Below are 25,776 nucleotides of genomic sequence, written 5' to 3'. Positions count from 1 at the left end.
TCAAGGTACTGATGGTCAAGGTGGTTTATTTCCTGTTCACCTGCATGTGCTCATTCATAAGTCCATGGTGCCCTATTTCTGCAGTAATTTGTGAATCTTTAATTTAGAAAACCACATGAAAAATTCATATTTAAATTCACGTTTTCTCATAAACTATGCATTTCTAAATATATTTTCTTTCAAAGTACACATTTCTAAATGTATTTTAGCCTAACTATGCATTTTATGGACATTTTGGTATTTATTTTTTTTAACCAAAAACTGCATTGCAAAATTCAGAAAAGTAATGATGCTCCAATCTACACATCAGTCCAGGAGGTGGGGATTAGGTCTGTTTATATTGGAATGTGCAAAGAACAACTTCTTCAAACACTGAGGACTTTTATAATCCTTCAGCTGAATATCCAGTCCAGTGATGCACAGGTTGAATGGTCAGTTCAATATATATATATATATATATATATATATATATATATATATATATCGAGAGGACAGTGATTCTGAGTCACAGCTCCAATGCTCAAAGCAGGATTTTCACTGTTTCAATGTCATCACATTTTTATAAGCAGGGCATTCTCCCCACTACTTATAATTACATCATGAAAAGGGGTTAGCAAAGATAAAGTCCATTGACCCTGTGACAGACACCCTCACTTAAGCATCTTCTGAGAGTCCTCACTCCTGGGTTAGACTCTTGGACTAACATTGGGGACACTCAGGTTCAAATCTCCACTTGGCCATGATCCCAGCCAGTCACAAACACTTAGCCTAATCCACCCCATAGGGTTGTTCTGAAAACAAAATGGGAAGGGGGACCATATATGTTGCCTTGAACTTGGGGGGGGGGCAGAGCTGGGATATAAATGTAATAATAATATATTATATATACCCCCAGTGTAAATAATGATGATGATGATGATGATAATTTTAATTATACAATGCCCATCTGGCTGGGTTTCCCCAGCCACTCTGGGTGGCTTCCAACAGAACACTAAAAACAGAATAAAACGTCAAACATTAAAATCTTTCATTTAAAAAATAATAATGCAAAATTACTTAACCAATAAAGAAATTGGGAGGTGAACAGACCTGCACAAATGAGAAAGCAAGCAGAAAAGCAGAAGTGTTAACTCACAGTGCCCTAAGCTAAAATTGGTATACATTTAAAAGGCAAGTTAGTCGCTTATAGCAATTGTTAATGCAATTGTCCATTAGCTCCTCCACCAGCTTTGATCTTAAGCCAAAACAGACAATTTGAGGTTTCTGCACCCTCAAATCCAGGTGCACATGAGTTTCACAGCCTCAAGTCAAGCAAAGACTAACAGGCAGCCTGGAAAACACCTCTTTTTAAGGGAAAACAAGTGTGCGTGTGATGGGCGAGCCCCGATCCTGTCACTCTTGAAAACTGTTCTGCTCTGAGCCAATCTCCTGCAAGTTCCCACGATAGTAAAGTCTTAATTAACCATGCATATTTTAGTCACGCAGAACACAAACCTAATTTCCTTGGCATAAGTGGATGTCAGAGGGGGGTAAGGAAGAGACAGGAAAGATGGCGGCTTTGTATCTCTCTCCCTGGGGTTCCATCTGGCGTAGCCTTATTAATTGAATGGATCCTTTAATAGGCTTGGGGCACTTGACAGCTCTTTCCTTTCTAATGAATGACACCTCTACAAATGAAACTTTGGCCGTGAGCTAAATGTGGATGCACTTTGGTCAAGTATACGAAAAACTGTGCTAAAAACTAGCTGAGAACTCGTTAATAGGGGTAGCTTGTGAGTGTGCGCAAACCTCACAGGACACTCTTGCAATCTCTGGCTCTAACCTTCTGCTCCACCACCACCCCCTGCTAAGGATTCAGTGGTCTCAGTCATAAAGATTTGTTGCCATGCCTTTACGGTTTACCTCAGGGGTAGGGAACCTCAGGCCTAGAGGCTGAATTCAGCTCTCCAGGCCTCTCTACCTGGCCCTCAGAATTCTCCCAAGACTGTATCCCACACTCGGGCTGCTTCATACCCAAAGTGTTTCTCCCTGACTGGAATGTGTCCTTGAGGTTGCTACTAGTCACAATGGCTATGCTCTGCCTCCACAGTTGGAGGGCTTCTGAATACCAATTGCTGGAAACCACAGAAGAGGGCTCTTGGGCTCAAATCCTGCTTCCTGGTTTCCCACAGACATCTGGTCGGTCACTGTGAGAACAGGTTGCTGGGCTAGGTGGGCCATTGCCTGATGCAGCAGGAGGTTCTTATGATCTTAACTCCAATAATGGTTTTTGGTTTTCTAGATAAATGACAGAGAGGGCTGTGAGAGTGTGTACAGAAACTAATCTACTAGACTAGTCTACTGGACATTTGTGGTTCCACTGCCTTTTGCCTATGGTTCCACCCACCACTGACTCGTGGTGCTTGAAACGCCCTTGTCCAGAAGGAAATACAGAAGGGAAAGGGCTCCCAACCCTTGATATAACAATGTTTGCAGGCCTTTTCCTGAAGCAGCTTACAGGATCTCTTGAATTGGTGGGATTTGCATTTTGAGTTCTGTGAGCAACCTGCATAAATTGATCAAAGAGTATTGTGACACCTGGAAGAGTAAGAAATCTCTTGTCAAGGTGCTGACAGACAAGGAATGTCCAGAGGAGAGAATTAACTCTATTGTCAAAAATACGCTTACAAGTTAGGGAAAGGCATGTCCATCAGGCCCATGCCTCTCAGCTGCTCCTAGATGTGAAACAAATGAGGCAGTTGCTGCAACAGAGAGGCCCTGACCCCAGCTTATGTATCTCCCCCCCCCCCGAGCTGCACGCAAGCAGACAAAGTCTCCACTTGCATATAACTTTTTGCTCCTCCCACTTCTGGTCCTGAGAGACAGTGGAGAGGTGCAACAGGAGGAGGAGGTGTGGCAGCCATTGATTCTACATGAGCCTCACCTGTCTCTAGCTCCTCCTGCACTTGTTCTTCACTCTTCAATCCTGCAGCTTCTTCTGCCTCTGCCTCTTGCCTCCTGGTTGTTACAGGTTCCCCTGGATCACTGATCCCTTCTTCCAAGCCAGTCTCTAACCCCGCTTCTCTGAGTGTCCATTGTCCATTCATCAGAATCCAGTCACCATTCCTCAGTTTCCAGCCAGTCCATGTCTGGCTTTTGTGGACTCAAGCCACTGAATCCCTTTCATCTTTTTAGGAAGACCATAGGCTTTCAAAGAACACCTTGCTGGTGCAGATGGTGCCAATGGTGTCTGTGTATGTGCCAGCACACACATAAATCAAACTGATGCAAAATACTGCAAGTCTGGATTGATCTAGTGAGTTCCAGTAGCCAAAGCCCACACAAGGAAAGCAATGAGGCCTACCCGCCACCCTCACCTCCACTCGTACCATCTACTCTCAAATTGGCTCAGGTGGGGTGCAGGGATCAGGAGAACACCCAGAACAGCACACAGGGGGAAGAAATTGGGGGGGGGTAGTTGTTCCATCTAGCAAATTCATGCCAATGGAATTATTCCTCCCTCAGAAAATATATTATGTCTTTCTAAAAATATTCTTTTTAAAACTCATAAAGATGATGAATTTCAGTCCTTGTCTGAAGAGTATTTAGCAAAATGCCCCCCCCCCAACTTCAGTATCTGTGGATTTGGGGCACAACTATGGATCAAGTTTAAATATTGTTTAATAGTCTTTTACAGTGGTACCTCGGGTTAAGAACTTAATTCGTTCTGGAGGTCCGTTCTTAACCTGAAACTGTTCTTAACCTGAAGCACCACTTTAGCTAATGGGGCCTCCCCCTGCTGCTGCGCCACCACTGTGCGATTTCTGTTCTCATCCTGAAGCAAAGTTCTTAACCCAAGGTACTATTTCTGGGTTAGAGGAGTCTGTAACCTGAAGCGTCTGTAACCCAAGGTACCACTGTAATTTGGTCCCTTCCCTTTCCTGTCCTCCTCTTTAGCCTGCCATTCCTTCATTGACCAATATGAACTTACAATAGAGTTTTACTGAATATTAAGCTAGCTGAAATTTCTTGTAGAATAAGTTGTTGTTGTTGTTGTTTGTGTGTGTTTTAATGAGCCCCTCCTGGAGGAGTTTAGTGCTACCCTGGAGATTATTCCCAGTTTTGCTACCCACAAAAAGCATGGAGAATCTGAGGTCATTTTCACTTAGTACTCTAGACACACCTGTTTTCTTGACAAGCAAAGAACATATTTCTTCTTGGTGTATAGACAGTGGTTAGAAGCTGGCTGACATGAGAAGCAAAGGGGAAATACCTTGGTCTGAAGAAAAAAATACTGCTGAAGGTCAGCAAGAGAATTTCAGTAAGTTGTTAGGGCACTATGAAATGTATATCAGGTACATCCATCTTTCACAAAAGTTAGATGCTTGCTAAATATTTAGATTATGGAAGGTAAGAGAATAACACAGGAAGGAACTATGGGAATGGGGTTATTGAATGGACCAGAATGCAACAATGACACAACACAGTTAAGGATGCACATGTCTGTCTATTTCTGGCCTGTGACATTTTTTCTTATTTTACTCCTAATTATAGTCAATTCTGTTTCTACATTAATCTACATTTTTTAAAAGAAAAAAATCATACTGGTATCCATATTTGAATGTGTACTGTACTTGCATGACAACATTTGGAGAAATATAAGACTTCATGGATTTTAATACTTCCAGTCTCTGCATTAGGCCAAGGGTTACAGATTAAGTTATTTTACACAGGAATTTTAAAAGATCTACCGTAATTCATCAACCACCCCTATTTGAAGCAACTTCATAATGGATAAGATTTTACTGAGAACATATCCCATTTGACCCATTTGTTATAATGAGGTTCACATAGGAGAATTTATCTGTGGGTTGTGTCCATTGACACATTCAGCATCAATGAAGATATCCAAGTGATATTTGAACTCCTTGCAGTAGAAGGAACTGACCTTTGAAGAAACTTCAAGGGGAAAATGCTCAAGGTGTTATAAAGGATACCCAGAAAAACATGGCCATTTCTAAAGCATTAATATATACCCCAAACACCCAACTGAAGATTATCATTTTCAGTAGATGTATGCCATGACTGCTTTCAATTAAGCATGCATTAAAAGGAAGAAGGAAAATGCTACTCCAGATGAAGGAAACATTTAAAGAGACCTAGTGGCGGGACAGGGCTGGGAAAGAGGAAGCAGACTGATGTTTAGTAATGGTTTGGGCATATTGGCCAAAGAGCCATGAGAAGCTCTCTCCTGAAATTGGGAACCCATTTATCTAAGTGCTGGGATGGGAGCCTCACCCGCAGATCTAACCCTGAGAGCATCCTGCAAAACTGAAAAGAAAAAATGCATATGCATGAAAAATGCATAGTGGCATTGGGACATTGAGGATCAAAGTTTTCAATAAACAGTTACCGTATTTTTCTCCCTATAGTACACACTTTTCCCCCTCCAAAAATGAAGGGAAAATGTGTGTGCGTCCTATGGGGCGAATGCAGGCTTTCGCTGAAGCCTGGAGAGCGAGAGGGGTCCGTGCGCACCGACCCCTCTGGCTCTCCAGGCTTCAGGAAGCTATCCGCAAGCCTTGGGAGCCCGTGGGAGTTCCTGCTGGGCTCCCAAGGCTTGCGGATAGCAGCCTGTTCTGGGGGCAGGGGTTGGGAGAAGCTCGGGCTTCCCCCGCCCCAGCTCTGCGCCAGGGGAATTTTTTTTTTCTTTATCCCCCCCCCCAAAAAAAACCTAGGTGCTCCCTATGGGCCGGTGCGCCCTATAGGGCGAAAAATACAGTAATTTAAAGGGAAAAAAGAAAAGTAATGCAACAAGGGGCATTCTATCCTGCTTTTCTTCCATTGCAGAACTCAAAGCACCATAGATGGTGTTCCCAGCTGTCACTCATCCAGACATTGTGCAGACTCGAACATGCTGAGCTTCAGCAGGTAGTTCCATTGTGTATGCAGGCATGCAGGCATATATGTATTTGAAATGTATATACTGCCCATTGAGAAGGGCCACAGGATGGTATACTGAATAAAAACAACATAAGATCCATATAACACAATAATGTAAAAATAAAATAAAATTCAGCACTTCTAATAATAAAATCAGCATTGTCAAATACAATTTTAAAAATTCCAGTAGCACCTTAAAGACGAACTAATTTTGTTATTGGTATGAGCTTTCATGTGTATGCAGTGTATCTGAAGAAGTGTGCATGCACACGAAAGCTCATACCAATAACAAATTTAGTTGGTCTCTAAGGTGCTACTGGAAGGATTTTTTTTTATTTTGTTTCAGCTACTGCAGACCAACACGGCTACCTACCTGTAACTATAAATAAATACAATCACAGTCCCCATCATCTGAACCTGCAGGAAGAGGTGTGCCTTCACCTGTTTCCTAAAAGAAAACAATGATGTGGCTAGACACACTTCCATGGGGCCCTTCATTTTGCATGAGGACCACCAACTGGCCTCACTAAATGACCTTTTTCTTGGTCTCACCACTTTCACAGGTACTGAGAGAGGGCCTTTTCAGTGGCTGCTCCCAGATAGTGGAACTTCCTTCCATGGGAAGCTAGGCTGGTCTCCTCCCTGCTATTGATTCACCAGCAAGCAAATATTTCTTTGTTTAGGACTTTGACCACTAACTGACTGTTGCGGCAGAGTCTTCTAATCACAGGTGCTGTATATTTTCTTCTCCTCCTCTTGTGTCTTCAAATGGTTTCTAAGCTATTTGGATTCAGTGTTGCTTTTAATATGGGGTGTGTGTGTGTGCGTACTGACTGAAGGTTTGTTTTTAAGCTGAATCTGTTTTTAATGCATACCACCTTGGGCCCTGCAGGGGGAGGAAGATGGGATATAAACAATAAATAAATAAACAAATTAATGTGGACATTTGCGCTCTCAAAGCCTCACACATAGGCTTTCATGCAGCCAGGACACCATGCAATCAAGAGTTCTGATTGCATGAAAGCTGATCATGAATATGCTTTGACTGTGTGGATGTCCAGGTGGTGGTGTCCATGGTGCACCTGATTCCAGAGATGGGACCAGCCAGGCAACACCATTCCTTGGGAAATGTATGGAGCACCCTTCAGATGATTAGCACATGAAGGAGCTTCTAACAGGAAAAAAACAACAACTGTACAGTTCACGCACAACAATGGCAAATGTCTTTCTGCAACAACCCTGAGAAGCAACCAGCTGACATTGTTGATCAAACTGCTAGACATACCTCTAACAGATGCCCTCTTGGGCAAGATGGTGACGGTTCCTTCAGCCACCTCTTCTAGATCTCTCACAGGGGCAATTTTGGAACCCCAGCTGTCAGAGCCAATCCAGATGAAGTGTCCAGTCTGATTGGCCCTCTTTGCTGCCATCAACACATTCCTGAAGAGAGAAGAGCAAAGCACCAGTTCATAGAATCACCTTTGCCTTTGTGTTCAGGTTAATGCACACCTCACAACGAAAGGGCAGGAGCACAGTGACCACACTGAATACATTGCATTCACTGGCTTTATGTGCCCAATCACACCCAAAGGTTGTGCATCCAATTGCCAGTTACCACTGCACAATGTATATTTGCTGCATTCACTCACCCTTAGAGCTTCAGATAAATGTGGATCCAAACACAGATTCTATATTAAGTTTTAACTAGCCATCTCATTTCTTCTCTCTCTTCAAAACAAACCTAGAAGAATCTATTCAGCCCATTCCTCATAAACTAGAAGTGCAGTAGTTCCCACCTGACAGACCTAAATTACATACCTTTAGGTGCCAGGTGAAAACACTCCTTTTATCCCAGGCATTTGACTAGTTAAACAATGAATGGCCTTTTAAAATGGGGGGGGGTATTGTTTTGTTTATCATGTTATGTCTTTTTGTGTTTTTATACTGTAAACTGCCCTGTGATCCTTAAATGAAGGGCAGTATATAATATTAATAAATAATAAATAAAATAAAATTAGCTGGGTTGCTGAAAAAAAAAAAAACACTTGTGGGAAACCAGGAGTGGGACTTAGGAGCTTGGCTCTGGTACAAATTCCTGGGCTGATCATGTATTCAGAGGCACCTTCTTCCTTAACTTTGGGGGGGGGGGAAGGATAAGGAATTTAGCATGACCCACAGAAGTGCAAGAGAAGGAATGGAGAGAGATGGAGACCCTGCCTTAAGATCAGTCAGAGGGATCTGAGACCCCCAGGAATACAACAAATAAAGCAACAAATGTTACTTCTGTAATCAAGGCTGATTGATGTTCTACAATGTTTAATTTGATCAGTTACCGGTTCTTAGATTTCTTTCTTTCTTTATTGAAGTGCATGTATGATTTCATAAGATTACTTCAACGGCACTGAATGTGACAGCTTATAATGCTATTGTTTTCAAATTAAATAAGCAGATGTAAAAATGAACCTGAGAAATAAATGAGCAGAATTCTGAGAGCCTTGAGCTGCATTACTGCACCCACACTTCTGAGTTCCTGGCCTTAGGTTAAAAAGAAGAAGAAGAAAAGCAGAAGGCTATGAATGAAGAGGATGGGACTGAAATTGGTGGTGAGTGTATAGCACCTGAGCTAGTAAAGGAGCAAAACAAAGAAAAGGGTGTTCGGCAGATCAATGGAGACTTTGTCAATAGCAAGGTTGATTAAAAAACAATTAAGGGAGTAGTGACAGCAAGACTTGAATGACAGACATGCCAGAGCCCTAAGGGAAAGGGAAGTATTTTTGGAATGCAGGGGGAGGGGAAATAAATTGAATCAGACAAGGGGAAAGAGCAAATGTGGTAGTGATCTGGATAAAAGAAAGAGAGAGATCATGGCAGTTATTGTGCAGTGAGCCTAGTTCCAATTGAGCTCCAGCTCTTCTTACTACACCATCAATTATTTCTATTACAGCAGCACCTCAAAAAACCATTGTATTGTGTTGTGACACTTAATAAAAGCTATTCATTGGCCTGATGAACCTACAGTGTGTGGGTGGGAGATAGAATAGAGGCAAGGAAGTGGACTGGAATCGCTCAAGGTCACCTAGTAGGTCAGTGTTGCAGTTGAAAACTGAAATGGTCAAGTGTAAGGCAGGCCTTCTAACACCAAGTCATAAAACGGTTGGGCAGATTAGACGGGAAAACATTTGAAAGGACATAAGAAAAGTCTCCAAGTCTAGATCAATGGCCCACCTAGTCCAGAATCCTGTTCTCACCGTGACCTGGGGGGGGGGGGACCTGCAAGCAGGACCTACGCACTTCTGAGGTTTCCAGCAACTGGAAGCATTACTCATCCAGCCATGAAGGTGCAGGTTATCATGGCAAGTAACCATTATCTTATCCTTCATGAATTTGTCAAATCCTCTTTTAAAGTCATCCACATTGGTGGCCATCGCTGCCTCCAGTGAAAGTGAGTTTCATAGCTTAACTACATGCTTATTGGAGAAGTACTTTCTTTTATCTGTCCTAAAACTTCCAATATTCAGCTTAGTGTTCATAGAATCATAGAATCTTAGAGCTGGAAGGAACCCAAGGTTCATCTAGTCCAACCCCCCTGCAATGCAGGAATATCAGCTAAAGCATTATCGACAAATGGCCATCCAACCTCTGCTTAAAAACCTCCAAGGAAGGAAAGTCCACCACCTCTCGTGGGAGTCTGTTCCACTGCCAAATAGCTCTTACTGTCAGAAAGTTTTTCCAAATGTTTAGTCAGAAACTCCTTTCTTGCAACTTGAAGCCATTGGTTTGAGTCCTACCCTTGAAAGAAACATGCTCCCTCCTCCATGAGACAGCCCTTGAGATATTTGAAGATGGCAATCATATCTTCTCTCAGTCTCTTCTCTCCCAGGCTAAACATACCCAGCTCCTTCAAGCGCTCCTCATAAGGCTTAGTTTCCAGACCCTTGGTCATCTTGGTTGCCCTCCTCTGCACACGTTCCAGCTTGTCAACATCCTTCTTAAATTGTGGTGCCCAGAATTGGACACAATATTCCAAGTGTGGTCTAAGGCAGAGATGAAGAAAAATCTTTATCCACTTTCTCCATGCCATGCATAATTCTGGAAACTTCCATCATTGTTGTTGTTGTTTAGTGGTTTCCAACTCTTCGTGATCCCCTGGACCAGAGCACGGCAGGCACTCCTGTCTTCCACTGCCTCCCACAGTTTGGTCAAATAATAATAATAATAATAATAATAATAATAATAATAATAATTTATTATTTATACCCCGCCCATCTGGCTGGGTTTCCCCAGCCACTCTGGGCAGCTTCCAACAAAACACTAAAATACAATAACCTATTAAACATTACAAGTTTCCCTAAACAGGGCTGCCTTCAGGTGTCTTCTAAAAGTTTGGTAGTTATTTTTCTCTTTGACATCTGGTGGGAGGGTGTTCCACAGAGCAGGTGCTACTACCGAGAAGGCCCTCTGCCTGCTTCCCTGTAACTTCGCTTCTTGTAGCGAGGGAACTGCCAGAAGGCCCTCAGTGCTGGACCTCAGTGTCCGGGCAGAACGATGGAGGTGGAGACGCTCATGCTGGTAGCTTCAAGAACACTGTCCAACCATCTCGTCCTCTGTCGCCCCCTTCTCCTTGTGCCCTCAGTCTTTCCCAACATCAGGGGCTTTTTCAGGGAGTCTTCTCTTCTCATGAGGTGGCGAAAGTATTGGAGCCTCAGCTTCTCAACCTGTCCTTCCAGTGAGCATTCAGGGCTGATTTCCTTAAGAATAGATAGGTTTGATCTTCTTGCAGTCCATGGGACTCTCAAGAGTCTCCTCCAGCACCATAATTCAAAAGCATCAATTCTTCGGCGATCAGCCTTCTTTATGGTCCAGCTCTCACTTCCATACATCACTACTGGGAAAACCATAGCTTTAACTATACGGACCTTTGTCGGCAAGGTGTTGTCTCTGCTTCCATCATGTTACCTATCATACCTATCATAACTTCCATCATGTTACCTATTATTTGCCTTTTCTCTGTAGGTAAGTTACATGTATATTTTGAATGTATTTTTCTACGAAGAGGCATATTCCTAGATGTATTTTATGCAGTTGGTGCATTTTTTTTCTCCAAGGACTGTGTTGCAAAATTCCATTTCAGGAAAGTGCAGGTCAAGTCAGATTCTCACTAAAATTGAAGAGGATCAAATTTGAGGAGAGTGCTGAGAATGCTCTCATGTTGCGTTTGTGGGTTTCTCTTAGGCATCTGCCTGACCACTGCGAGAACAGGAAGCTGGACTAGATGGGCCTTGGGGTCTGATCCAGCAGGGCTCTTCTTAAATTTGTCAAGCATCCCTAAACCCAGCACATAACAGCTGCCAAGATGAGACAGTGATTTTGCCAGCATTAAAGTAGAGTTCAATGGGTTGCTCAGATAAAAGTCTCACAAAGTTGAGCAGCCTGGATATGTTCCACCAGTCATTCCCCAAACCCTCGCTCACTCTCTCAGCTTGTATAAATCAGCACATCTCCACTAAAGACAATGGATTAGAGCTGCAGATAACAGAAAACACTATTTTTCAGTGCTTTACACCTCTGGGTTTTTTTATTGAACTGAATTTTTATCCTATCATTCCTCCAAGGAGCTTGGTGTGTGTGTGTGTGTGTGTGTGTACATGTTCCTCTTTTTTATCTTCACAGCACCGTGCAAAGTAGGTTGGGCTGAGAAAGAGATTGGCTCAGGACCACCCACTGAGCTTCTCAGCTATGGGGAAATTTGAATATGAGGAAAACAGCAGTGACAGAAATACTTGGGATGCTTTACATCACACAACAACAAACCTGTACTAACAAAAGAGTTGTGTCTACAGGCCAGGTGATCTGAAAAGGGTAAACCATTTTCAAGGTTCTGGAGAGAGGTCACCTTCAGTCGGTCAATATTTTGTGGGAGAGATTCAAGTGCATACTGGAAATTTAGGTTTCCACAATTAAAGTGAACTAAAGTGCTCTGTTGCCCTACTGCAATGAAACCACATTCTTTTAAAAAACGAACTTTTTGCAGATAGGAAAGTGATGGGGAAAGGCACTCAAAAGTATGAGGTGAACAAACAATTAACAGGAAGACATATAAACTGTGCCAGAGAATCAGAACAATCACTCCATTAAAATAAAAAAAAGTCTAACCTCCATGTGTAAGCTTTGTGCTAGCAGATCAGGCTGAATGTTCAATAAACAAATCATCTGGAGGAGCCTGGGATCTCTCACACATGAAGAGTGTTAACTTACTTTGTTTTGTGGCATATCATTGCTTTCTTTGGGCTATTTGTGCTCTGCACGCATATTTTAATCTCCTTCACCTTTTTCCGGCAACAGGTGTGATGTGAGCCCAGAGAAGGGGAATCAAGAAAGGCAAGAAGATAGAATCATATAATTGCATAGTTGGAAGAGACCCTGAGGATCATCTAGTCCAACCTCCTTTGAATCAGGAATACTCAGCTGTCCCATATGGGGATGGAACCTGCAACCTGGGTGTTATCACCACCATGCTCTAACCAGCTGAACTACCCAGAAGATCATGAAGACTCCGATTTTCTCCCTAGCCCACATTTCACCCACAAATTACTTCACTGCTTTTAGCACTACAGCTTCAAAAAGTGAGGACTCCTGTCTGAATCTGAAGGGATGAACCCGCAAAAACAATGCCAGCCTCCACTATGCTGCTCCAGAAGCACTGGGGCGAGAGCCAGTGTGGTGTAGTGGTTAAGAGCGGTAGACTCATAATCTGGTGAACCGGGTTTGCATCTCCACTCCTCCACATGCAGCTGCTGGGTGACCTTGGGCCAGTCACACTTCTCTGAAGTCTCTCAGCCCCACCTCAGCCTCACCTCACAGAGTGTTTGTTGTGGGGGAGAAAGGGAAAGGAGAATGTTAGCCGCTTTGAGACTCCTTCGGGTAGTGATAAAGCAGGATATCAAATCCAAACTCTTCTTCTTTCTTAAATTTAGAGGAAATTAGCAATGTGGACCACCACCTTTTGGTGGCCCTATCGGACAGCTGTGTCACTTTTTTTGCAGCTGCATTATTTAGCACTATGAGAATGAAGGAAGCCTTGAAAAGCAAGCATGAAAATCAATATGAGATGGAAAGTTTATGCAGGCTGAAGAATCGTGAAAGCTCTGATGATCTGCACCGGGTGGTATCCAAAAAACACACACTTGCAAACACACACACACACACACACACACACACACACACACACACACACACAGAGTGCTTTCATGACTCAAGAAACCATCACATGGCTAAGTCCCAAGAGAGGCATCTGGCTCAGCAGTAAACCTCAGCCTATCACTGCATGAAAATACAGAGTTTCCAGATGTGTATAAGCTACTGCCAACAGGGTGCAATTCTCCAGCTTACAGACTGTTTTCAGATAGGTAAATGTTTACAAATCCCTGTTTAATGGTGCTTGCCATTTACACTGTGAGGCAAATCTCTGATTTTGCTGGGAGTAAACGAGTGTAACTGTCTGGGTTTCAGACATATCTATTAGCCAGCTTCCCAGGAACTTAGATTGTTTGCATATTTGATGTAAACTGATTGAAAATGTCAGTTTACTCACATTTGCATAATGTTTGCTGATTAATAAATTAGACACTTGCAAAATCAGGTGTAACTCAGTGCAAATTGCTAGGCTCAAAAATATCAAATCAAAACAGAAGTATTGTGTACTCTTAGGTTTTTCTTGCGCTTCATTAAGAGTTCCACTTATTCTGTTGGAATGGACCATATTCTGACTTCCAGCGACTAATCAGAATACATCAACTTTAGTTTTGTACGACTGCAGGAAAATTCCATGGAATCATGCATTATAATCTCTTACAAAAATAAGAATTTTGGTGGTAATTATAAAATGGAAGAGTTTCAATATTATTTTTTTGAACTGTGATTTTTAAAGGTAAAAAAAAAAGAACTTTTAACGTTTTCACAAAAGCAATCAGGCTATATTTGACAAAGTTTTTTGCTATTATTCCATGCTGTAATGTGTATTAAACAGAAAGAACAATTATAACAACTGATAAAAATTAAAAGATAAAAACAAACTATAAAATAGGCATGCTGAATGAGTAGCTGCAAAATCAGGCTATTTAAACTTAAAATAACAGCAGTTTTACATTTGAGAGGGAATGATTTATAACAACTGTATCAAAAGACAAGAGTCAGAAGACCTGGGTTTTATTTTATCAGAAACTGGAATTCTAATGGGAAGCCCATTATCAAGTTCCAAGCCATTTTGAAATATCTTACAGTATCATAAATTATACAAGAGCTGGATCTTGCGTGGAATCCACGTTTTCCTTCTTCGAATTTGATCTCATTAATCCACCCATGCATGCAATTGCATTTGCAGTTGAAGATCAAATACACTTGGTCCTGTCCATACCTGTAGGTGTTCCTTTTCTCTTTGTCCCTTGCCTCCCAATTTAATGATTTGAATGTGTTAAGTTTGCACAAATGGGGCACGCATGCAGGAATCTGCTTAGCAGTGCACCTATCTATAATTTTGTTTTAATTAAAATTATTTTAAAAGCAATTTCACCTAAAATAATGCAAATTTCAAATGTTATTGTAATGGGATGTGGGGTTGCTTGTGCGTAAGCCGCAAACTGCTCCAAGCTGAGTAGTTTGGTCAAACTTTTCCCGGCTGGACAGCCCTTCCTCCGTGGCTGTCTCAATCACTGGCAGAATCCGTCAGTGGGCGTTTCCTGAACTTTTTCCAACATAAAAGCTCTTTGACACCAAGTCTCCGCCTAGCCTCCCTGTGCGGAAGCTTTCTGTGCAGAGTGGGCGTCCCAAGCGGAGGCTCTGTGCTCTCCCCGCTGGTCTCGCTGGAACAGTCTCGGAGCCCTCCCTCCGAACCTCCCTCAACCTCCCCTTTCTTCCTAGCGTAATGCCTATCTCCTTCCCCAGTGGAAGTGAGCTCTCTCTCCCTACTGGGTCCTTCTCCTGCATTGCTGCTGCGCCTTACCTCCTCTCCTGTCTCCGATGGCAGTTCCCTGACAGTTATTTTAGCTAAGAAGTGGGTTTTCTTTGAGCGCATCACACAAGTATATATGCATGTCTGTACTTGGCTGGAAAAGAGCATTGCAAAATTCAGAGAAGTACAAATTTCAAAGGATGGCTATATTTCAGTTTGCATATTATATCGGATATTGTGAATTACATAGACTCTCCTTTGAATGTGATCTTAATCAAATTTTTGCTCTTTCCCTGCTACCAAGTGTCTGAGATGGGTGCACTTACTAATTTTTGTTTGTAAGGGTAGCTATTCCTTTTACATTAAAAAAAATCTGCACTAATTTCTTTAAAAGTACAAAGGCTGTACTTTAAAAAGCCAGCAGCAATGTACAACTGTTAGACATAAAGCATGCTGCCGCCCTGTCTTTTCGTACTTACAAGAAAGCAAAGCTGAGGATAGCATAGGTGTAGGTACCTGGGAAGGCTGCAGAATGCAGACCGCTGGAGAGCAGATTTGTAAAATGAAAGGACAGTCACTGAACCCTTCAACAACCCCAGAAGAAAGGTAAATGCAGCAAAAGCCCTGTACCCCACCCATGAGGATTTCATGAAAAGTTTCTCTTCCCTTTGATCATTTTCAATGTGATTTCTTTTCTTGTTAGTTGATGGAGAATGGTTGGGGCGAAAAAACTAAAACTGTCCAACACAGCAATAGCTTATTTCACCTCTATCTATCTGTATAATACTAAGCTACTGGACATATTGAGGACCTGGAGAGAATGCAGAAGTGGGATGCAAATTTGGAGGGCACAGTGACCCAGATACAGTGTCCACTCTGTTCATTAACAACAAAGACACTCATTCTTTATTAAAGTGTTGCACACTCATTCTTTGTGAAGAACACTCATGTTCTGTGACACATCAGGAGAGAGTAACAAAGGAACATGTATTTGGAACATTTTGCCTTCTTCTCTTGTCCTTCCCCTTCTCTCCCCACCCACACGCTGTCTTTCTCCCTGCTTCCCACACAGACCCTCCAACCAGACCATGACCTTCTTACTTGATATCATCTTCATTAGCAAAAATGATGACGGCTCGGGCATGGGATGTTTCCAAGAGGCGCCGAATGATCTTATCAAACTCTCCTGCCTTGGGCTCCCGGGGGATCTTGACTGATTGTGCCACACACACACTCCCTGTAGTTGGGGAAAAAAATGGCATCATTAGAGAGGCCTTGGAATGGAAAAATTACCAAGCAATCCAAAGCCTGGGGCTCCTTTGCTGCAGCCCAGATGGGTGGTCTAAAGGAAGCCACCCAGGGCACATCCGGCCATAGTCCATGCTGATGACCTTTCCATGTCAGTAGATGTAACTCAAATATAGGAGGAGATATGAGTGATGGACCTTGATGAGCATGCATATGTGAGCAAGCCCCAAGATGATTACATAAGACATGCAGCTAACGCCAAATTTCACCTGCGTTTTAAATGCCTGGATGCAACCATGAAAACTACATAGAATGACATGAATGGAAACCTAAAAGGCTGCACATCAGGTTCTTCTCCAATAGTAATGGCCTATAATTGCTCTGGAGTTTCATTCAGACCTGGATTATTTTACACACGCAGGTGCATCATCTGATTTTTCTAACCTTGATTACTGCATTACTGACAAAATGCCTGTAGGTAAAGAATGGGCAGGTTAGTTCAAATCAATATGTGTAATTCACTCTCTTCCTTTTAATGCTCTCTTAGAGTTGCCAGGTCACAACGATTCAGAGACAGTAGAAGCCATAATTGGCAGAATTCAACATCTCTGAAAATCTAAACATTACAGTAGCCTTTATAGTATACCATCACCATCACCCCCTCACATGAATCACATTTAGTGGTATTACCATGGAGTCACACCCCAACATCATCCCTATGGTTGTGTGGCTTTTGGCCCCACTGCTGATGCCTACATCTAAAGCATGGGTGTATGCAGAAGAAAGCCGGTGAGTGCAGATCTCTACTTTCATAGGCTTTCTGCACAAACTGGAACCCCAGGCATGAAGGGTTCCAGTCTATGCAGAATGCATATGCACATAAATGACTGGGCACATAGGTTTTCCCTGCAGAGTTCCACATGTACCTAATGCATGCATAAGAACACAATAAGAACTCTGCTGGATCAGTCCAATCCAGGCAGTTGATCTAGAGCAGTATCCTGGCCACAATGGCCAGCCAGATACCTAAAAGCAGAACCTGAGAGCAACAGCACTTGTGGTTCTTAGCTACTGATATTCCATTGCCTCTGACAGTGGGGATAGAACATTGCCATTGAGGCTTGATGATAACCTTATCTTCCATGAATACCGTATGTCTAATCCTCTTTAAAAGCCCCCCCAAAAAACCCCAGCAACCCCCATGCATTGTATGAAGAAGTACTTTCTTTTGTCTGTTCTGAGGCTTCCAATCTTCAGCTTCATCGGATGTCTCCATGCATGTCAAGCATCCAGCCAAGGACCCCTTTCTACACGCAATGCCTCTGCATGCAGTAAATGGGGCTTAGCACATTTTGGATATAGCAATGCTTTGTCCCTTTCGCTCCTTGGGCCCCCACTTTCATTTCCCCACCCCCTCTGCCCTTTCTGTGCAAGCCTCACTCTCCTTACATTCCTTCGCATTCCTGATTCTCAGTCCATCACCTACTAGGCATACCTCTTTCAACCACCATGTCTCCAGGCTGCCTGTCACATATCCAGCCCGCCACCTGTTACCCTGTACCATTATTCCCTAGTAGTAACATTTATTTTATCTAAATGAAAGTGGGGACTGTCCTGCCAAGACATGCTGCTTACCTTGCTTGTTAACAAGTGCACCCATGTGCTTAGAAAATATACAGTATGTGTGTGTGTGTGTGCAAGAACAGGATAAATGGGATCCTCCTTATTGAGGGTCCCGGTTGCATGAGGGCCCCTAGGACACCCCTGCAAGGGTTAAAATTTGTTAGGGGCGTAATTAAGCCTGAGCTCCCTGAATCACGTATGATGGCGTGATTCCTGGGGTTTGTAAATGCAGCAGCGTGAAGTAATTGGGGCACTTGCCTCGTGCTGCCGGACACCCGCCCTCCCTCCCTCCCTCCCTGATGTTAGGCAGTGTCGCTTTGGTCTTGCTTTGGTTTGGGTCACCTGCTTTGGAACAAGGGCTGGGTAGGAATTTTTTTCCATTTGGCAGATTGGCCACTTGGTTTTCGCCTACCCCCTCAGCAATTGTCACAACTTGGAAGGTTTGGCAGTTAGGCATTGGCTTATTGAAATGTGGGGGAGGGGGAGGCCATCACCTGCCCCTCCAGGAATAGGGTATTCCGGTAAAGGATTCTGGGGGTCCTGGATCTCATCCGAAGTCCGCTTGGGGGGCTAGGGCCATGCCAGGACCACAGGAACCCCGAGCTTTCGTTGGTTTTGTTGCTCCCTCATTTTGTGTTTACCCTTTCAGCCTGCCAGCCAGAGAGGCAAGAGTCAGTTATAGTCTCTTGCCAATGCCTAAGCTAATACCACTCACTTTTTCTGTAATCAGTAAAGTTGTGGCCAGAATTTTGCCCAATAATTTAAACTAATATATGTGTCCATGTGGAGTTATTTACTGGGGTGGGGGTCTTGGGGGCCTCAGAGAGGCAGATAACAGTCAATTTATATGCCCAAGTGGACTCACTTGAATACAGTTCTTACTACATGACATTTTTTTTAAAAAAAGAAATCCATTTATAAGGAGATTCACAAGGATAGATCCTAGGTTGCATTCCTACGCTTACTCATAATGGGGTATGTTTAGAATAAACACGATCCAGGCAGTTGATCTTAGAGCAGATTCATCTTGGAAGACTGTGAGACTCCTGCAGATAGGCAATCCAGATTCATACTCATGGGAAGTTGCTTTATACCAAGTTGATGTTAGGATATTTCCGTTCCACCTTAAAAGGGAGCAGGATGTTTGTGTCACAGCCTGCGTATTTCCTGTTCACAGGATGTTTCTGTTGTGTCTTTGCTTTCGTTTCTCTCTGTGTGTCTGAGACACTGAAGCAGGCAGTCATGTTTTTTTCTTTGTTCTGACCAACGCTGAATAAACTTGTAAATATGCTCTCCTGCATGCATCTTTCGCTGTGCATTATCTGCTGATAGAGCGTGCACCAGCTCTGGAATGTGGCAAGCTATTTCTGGAGCTCGTGTCGCTAATTGAATGATACTGCATTGTCTACGGGAGACCGATGGATGTCCGGAATCAGCTTGGGGGCCATGATGGCCTTTGTCTCCCTGGCAGTAACCCAACAGTTAGAATGTTCATCCATGTGGCTCCTACATTGGGATAGAGCTGCAGAACAGCCCTCCCAGCACTGCTCTTGCTACAGCTTAGCTGGGCAAGGCAGTGGCAAGTTGGGCTGTGGCTGCACAAACACACTGACACAGCAAGCCAGTCAACTCTGACTGGCAGCAACTCAGTGGGATTTTGGAAAGGAGTCTTTTCCAGCTCTGGCTGGAGATACCAGGTTTTAAACTTTCTGCATGTGCTCTGCCACTGAGCTACACTCCTTCCTCATCAAGTATTAAGCATAACTCTCCTGTCTTACTGTTCTTTGTGGATCTTTGTGTAGCTTAGTATTATAAGATGTGAGCTAATTGTGGGAACAAAACAGTAGCATGCTACATACCCAGTTTTTATATTACTGGTGGAAAAATCCGTAGTAAAAAGTTTTAGTTATCCTCCTCTAAGTATCTGTTTCCCCTTTGGAGATGGGATGTTGCAAAATCCACTGCCAGCTTTACTGCAGTTTTTCCTGGATCAATTTGACCTCTGGGCTGCAGCAGTGAGAACCTTTAAACCTGACCGCTCCTGAGGGTTCTGTAGAAGCAGCTAATTAAAAACAATTTCTGAAAATCAAGACAGAAAACTGAAAGGATAGCTGGATGCAAAACTGCTCTGGCTTGCTGAGACTTAACCCTCAACATCTGTTTGCTCCGGCCTTTGCAAAAATACCAGCCGCTCCTGCTCTGTGCGAACTTTTGCAGTGGCCAGTCAGATGAAAAGGAAGCAAATATATGAGACAGGAGATGATGAAATGTTTCAGGACCTTCTGGATATAATTGATAGTCTCAATTTGCATAGGAAATGACAGGGCTGCTGCTCATATGCCACAAAAGAATCCCTATTTATGCAAAGGTCAGAATAATTAGCATAGGGTTGCTGTTCCAGAGGCCTGCCCCCACAGTACAATTTACCTGCAGAAAGATTGAGAAAGAATAGAAGGAAATAATAGCTAGTCCTCCTAGCAAAAGGCTCTGTGTATAAATTGGTCTGTAGGCCTTATCAGTAACCTTATTAGTTGCTGCTGATGCCAAGGAGATCAGCAGCCACACATCAGAGCTTTATTTCTAAAAAGAAAATAAAGAGTGGTACTGCAGATCAAATTTGCCAGCAAGTAGTAGTCTCAGGATTGCAGACCACCCTCAATTTTCAGACTTGGAAGTGGAAGTTCTATATATATGGAACAGTATTCTTATCTTTAAGAACGTTTTATATATGCCAGTGCTATATCTTGGCTTTTCAGAACAAGTTCCAGGGCTAAACCTTGGCTTAGATGAAATCCTGCTTATAGTAAAACTGAAAATATGAGACCAGATTAATGGAATCATAGAGCTGGAATCCCCTGTCCAACCCCCTGTACTGCAGGAATCTTTTGCCCAGAGTAGAGCTCAATCCTATGACCCTGATACCACCGACTGAGCTGTCCCAGGAAAAATATCCCGTCTTGCCCTGTTGCTGTGGGCTGACACCTATGACTTGCCAGAAAACAGCCACTACTACAGAGATATGAATGGAAAGGGGTCTACCAGTCTTGGAAGTGGTCCTGGAGAAATCCATCACCAGAGAGTGAGAGACTGCAATGGATTCCTGAAGAAACTGAAAGGAAGGGGCTTCAGCCACAGAGCTCACATGCTCATGGTTGGACAGCATTTCTTTACACAAGGAACCTCAACCATTTTGGGGCCAGGAAATCTAAGAACTCTCGTGGGCACCACTTTGCACAGAGGAAGACTGGTGATGCTCAGAACACACCCCACTAACTAAAACCAGACAACATACACAAGTAAAAGCAGGCGTCGCATAAAAAGGCAACCTGCTCAACCAAACAATCTCCAGAAAACCCTCATTAAAATTATTTAAAATTAAAGAGGGGCAGGGAGCTGTTTGGTGCAAAAAGGGGGCTTTCTGGTGGTTCTATGTTGTCCAGAGTCACCATGTTGGGAGCCCCAGATTTACATTTTCACAAATGTCCCTCTTTTTCAATAATAAGAATAATAAAGCATTTGGGACTCCCACTTTCCAACCTCTCATTCAGCCTGAGGGAATCAGCCTCACTGGGTCATATTGCCCTACACACCATCCACAGTGAATATCCTGATTACTCATCCCATATTTTGACATATCAGAGCTACAACTTCAGCATGATGTAGCCACCATCTCAGTCCTTTTATCCAAACATCATTTGCACAAATAAACACAAAAAAGAAATAAATCTTGTTAGCAAAACTGACAGCAAATGAGTGGGGAGATGGTTTCTCTATGGCAGGAAGAACCCCTAGAGGTAAGAGGTTAATGGAGAGCAGCTCATGAATAACCATGAGCAATGACTATTTATAAGGCAAACACAAGGTCCAAACTCTGGGATATTTTAATTATTTTGGAATAGTGAAAGCTAAATTAGGGACAACGAGTAGGGAAAGGCAGCAGCCCATCATCAAGGAGGCATCTGCTCCTTCCCAGTTTTATCACACAATAGCCAATTGTTTGAAATGACAGTTGCAAGGAGATCAGTTGTCACAGAGCTTGATTAGCATCTTGTCCTAGTAAACATCAATGGAGGCAATCCAAACTTATCAAATAATGACACTTGCAAAGAGGCTGTTATGGAAAGACAAGCTCATCACATGCAAGTTCCTTATGCGCTGCTAATGGCTGCATGCTTATGATTAGGAATGTCAGAGGAATCCGTTGAAAACAGACTGCTCCGTAGATTTACACCTGACCTTTCAACCCCCATTGCAGCTCTTACTATGGATGCTTTTCGCCTTAGTTCTCTGCAGCAAATGATATTTTTACAGGCACACATTATACATAAATAGATACACATATAGATATAGAAACAGCTTGGTGTTATACATTATTTGCACATTCACTGACGTAACTGCTGATATTCTGAAGTGTTGTTTGTTGCCAGAAGTAGCACAAGACTGCAATTCTAACCAGGGATTGTACACATGATAGTTAAGGTGAATGTTCCATGGTGTCATGGTAGGGTGCTGGCCGAGCCAAGACGGAGAAGAGGCATGGCTGACAGATGACCCCAGGGAGGGTTCCCGTGGACTGGAAAGGTCTCTATCCAAATGGGGAGAACCTGAGGAAGAGGATCCTGAGGGAGGGATTTCCCTCACTTCATCCCATTTCCCCACCAGTCCCTGCAGCACAAGGCACAGGCTTCAGCTCCATCTTCGGAGATGTTACAGGATAGTTCTGATTCATCCACTTTGCTGATCATGCAAGCAACTCTGCCTCCAGAGTTGTCAGAAACCATGTCCAGTCCCAGCCCTCTGGGAGGGGTGTTGCCTCACCTGTTCCGTCTACCTCTGAGGTGCTTCCATCCCCACCCAGGTCACAGAGACACAGGCGTGAACAGATTCAGCCTTCTTGGGAAAATGTTAGGTTGCTCCCTCAATCTGAGGGTCAGAATCACTTGCCATGCTGAGTTGTGTTTGTTCCCTTCCCTTATGGCAGAGTTGTAGAGTGTGTGTCATTGTTAGAGCAGTATCTTTGCTTGTGTAGCACCTGTTGTGCCTTTGAACAGCATTTTGCCTATGTAGCGCACTGAGCTGAGTATTAAGATTTTGGTAGAAACCACAATCTGAGTTTGAGTTCTTCATCAAGTGGGAACCAGGACACATTAGCACAACGACTTCTCCTTGGGCAACAAAATGTTCTTCCCTGTTCTCCCTCTGTGTGCCCCCAAAGTCTGTTCTGGGGTTTCCCCAGAAAAGACATGGGGTGGTGTTCATGCAGGAAGAGAGGGGCCAATTCACATTGCACTAGTGCTAATCCTTCTGCTACTGGAACTTTCCCCATACTTCCCCATGTCTACTTAGAAGTAAATCAGATTGAATTCAAGGAGGATTGAGGATTTCAGTCTTAATATGCTTCCTACTGTGATTTTTAAAAAAAACAATGAAAAGTATTGCTCATTATTGTTCTTTTTACATGAAAAGAAGTGAACTTCTTTGTTCTTGTGCTCTTCTGTTAAAGTTTGAACCTCTTTGTCAACATCTTGATGTAACTGCTCATGTTTGAAAACTCATCCATCCCCCAAACCTTACTATAAAACTAAAATTAAATTTCAAATTCTTTTCCTCTTTCCCGCCTGAAGTTTTATTGACTTAAAACTTGTTATTTGCTACAAGCAGCCTCTATGCACGTACTCAAATGCCTTTGTACTGTACTGTAGATTTAAAAACTGAGCATTCATCATTATACTTTTCACAGGGCAGGAATACATTGGCATAAAAAGAGGATTTCAAGGTTTTGAAAAACAAAAACATGTTTACTACAAACAGTAAAAACATAGGAGAATGCCTGTAAAATGTTTTAATATACCCACAGGATTCATGTAATCCAGGACAAAATGAACAAAACATTAACAGGATGCTAAATTGTCCCTCCCTGATGCCTGAGTGAGGGAAATGAGACAGTATGACAAGTTTATACTGAACTGTGAAATTAAGTTAGTAAGATAGGCTGCAATCCTAACCACACTTACATGAAAGTAAGCTCTGCAGAATTCAATGCAGCTTCCATCTAAGTAGGCATGGTTAAATTTGCAGCCATAGATGGGTTTCTGATGGGTCATTAGCTACTTCATTAACTTTGGTTTTAAGGTGTCACACGACTCTTTGGGTGTTTTGCTGCAAAAGACTAACAGGGCTATTTCTCTGAAAATTCATTAACTTTGAAAGGGAACACATAGGTAAGGTAATTGATTTGCAAATATCTGCTGATGGCCGAGATACATTTGTGTGCTATGTAAAAAAACAAAAACAAAACTGTATTTCCATATCAGTGAACAATAAAATGGAAGGCAAATGTTTGAAAAAACAAAACGGCTTGCAGCAGAAGAGAAAATACCTGAAGTGTGAATGACTGACACAATGGACCGAGGCAGGTTTGTACATCCCTATTTATGATTAAAAGGCTATTGTGCTGCTTGATGGATGACATGATTAGCATGCCATCAAATGATAATTGCAGCCCCAGCCCCTGTGCAAGGTCACAGGCACAGGGAATGCCCACACCACGCTTATTTGTGGGACTGAGCAAGGCTGAGCAAGAGGTGTAAGGCGCCTCTGGATATCTGGTGTCAGTCTCACTGGAATCCTACATATCTTTGGGGCTGGATAACCTCAGCATCAGGACGGCTTCCTGCATTAGTACATGGATGTCTGATGGAGATAAAAGGATACCAGGAACATGTCCCTTGTTTGTGCAGCTCTGTGTGTCACAGCATCCAACCTGGAATGCATCCAGCTGCCATGTGGTGGTGCGAAAGGATTAAACACGTTGCACGTCCATGCACAGGCAATGAAGATTCAGGACCCTCCTATCTCTGGCGCCAGCTTCCAAGGCAGTTTGTCAGGCAGGAAACTCGTTACAGAATGCCTGTGTGTTCCTTATATTAGGCTGTAGGCTATAAAAGTTAAGAGTCCATAGCTATCCATCTCAACACCTTGGCTTAATCCCTGTGCACTGGTGAGGGTGGACAGAATACGAAGACAAGAAGAGTATGTTAGCAGGCTAGTGCAGAAGAAAGATAAAGAAGAGATCTGTTTGAGAGTCAGACAGCTCTGGGGATTTAGCTTTTAATGCCTTTGATATATTATGTAAATCTTTTTTCATCTGGGGTTGTTGTTATTTTGAACTTTACATTTTATTAATTGATATCATAATGCAAAACTTGAAGAAAGGGGAAGGGGATTTAGCTGTGTGCACAAGAACCACAGACAGGCTTTCTGTATACATTATCATCACCAATGTATATAAAAGCCAGCTCTGAGAATTATGTCATGCTCCAGGGCTGTCATGCTGGAGCGTGACCAAGAGACATTACTCAGGGAACCAACAGGGGAGGAGTAGCACACACACATGCACAAACACACACAAACACACAACAAACAGAACTAGCAACGGAATGGGAAACAGAAGTGGGGGCATCTCCTTGCCTCTCTCCCCGTTCAAAAGAATCTTCCGAATTTGAAGCATAGGAAATGCATTGGGGAATTCTCAGCTGAGTAACTCTTAGATCCTGGCCCCGTGAACATTCGTATTAATCAGAAAGGGCAAAGTATCTTGAGGGCTTTCCTTTTTCAATACTGAATCACAGTGAATTATTGATCTCTGCATTCTCCTGCTACTCGCTCCTTCTTACCGAGGAGGGGAGATGACGACTAAAATTCTTATAAAGTGAGATTTATTCTCCCACTTCTTCCCATGTATCACTACTTCCCAGATTTACAAGAAGTTTCTATTTAGTATGTCTTATTCCCATGTCTTTCCAACATCATCTGGAAAAGTAGAAATATAGATATAGGGAGAGAGAGAAAAATATATGTGGCTCTGGCTGCCTACTGTTCACGGACTGTTCACACAAGGGACAAGTCCACTGTCCATGACAATTTACTGGTGCACTTAGAACAGGATTGGGGGGCAGAAGCCCAGGGCCCCACACAGCAGAATGAGCAACTCACAGCAGGGCTGGCTTATTTTGAATTGTGAATTGAGGAGGAGT

General features: G+C 43.0%; 1 protein-coding gene across 2 annotated transcripts in view; it reads right to left on the bottom strand.

Moving 5' to 3' along the window:
* Positions 1-25,776, bottom strand: part of GRM4 (glutamate metabotropic receptor 4) — a 300,197-nt gene that overhangs the window by 93,438 nt on the left and 180,983 nt on the right. For both annotated transcript variants that reach the window (XM_079980860.1, XM_079980861.1), the window contains exons 4-5: positions 15,971-16,106; positions 7,208-7,362 (exon numbers count right to left, since the gene is read on the bottom strand). In XM_079980860.1, the coding sequence (XP_079836986.1) occupies positions 7,208-7,362; positions 15,971-16,106 (291 nt within the window). The remainder of the gene's footprint in view (positions 1-7,207; positions 7,363-15,970; positions 16,107-25,776) is intronic.

The sequence above is a fragment of the Podarcis cretensis genome (genome assembly GCF_951804945.1).
Source record: "Podarcis cretensis genome assembly, chromosome: 6".
Taxonomy (NCBI): domain Eukaryota; kingdom Metazoa; phylum Chordata; class Lepidosauria; order Squamata; family Lacertidae; genus Podarcis; species Podarcis cretensis.
Note: the sequence above shows the minus strand (reverse complement) of the source record. Positions and strands in the feature narration are given on the sequence as shown.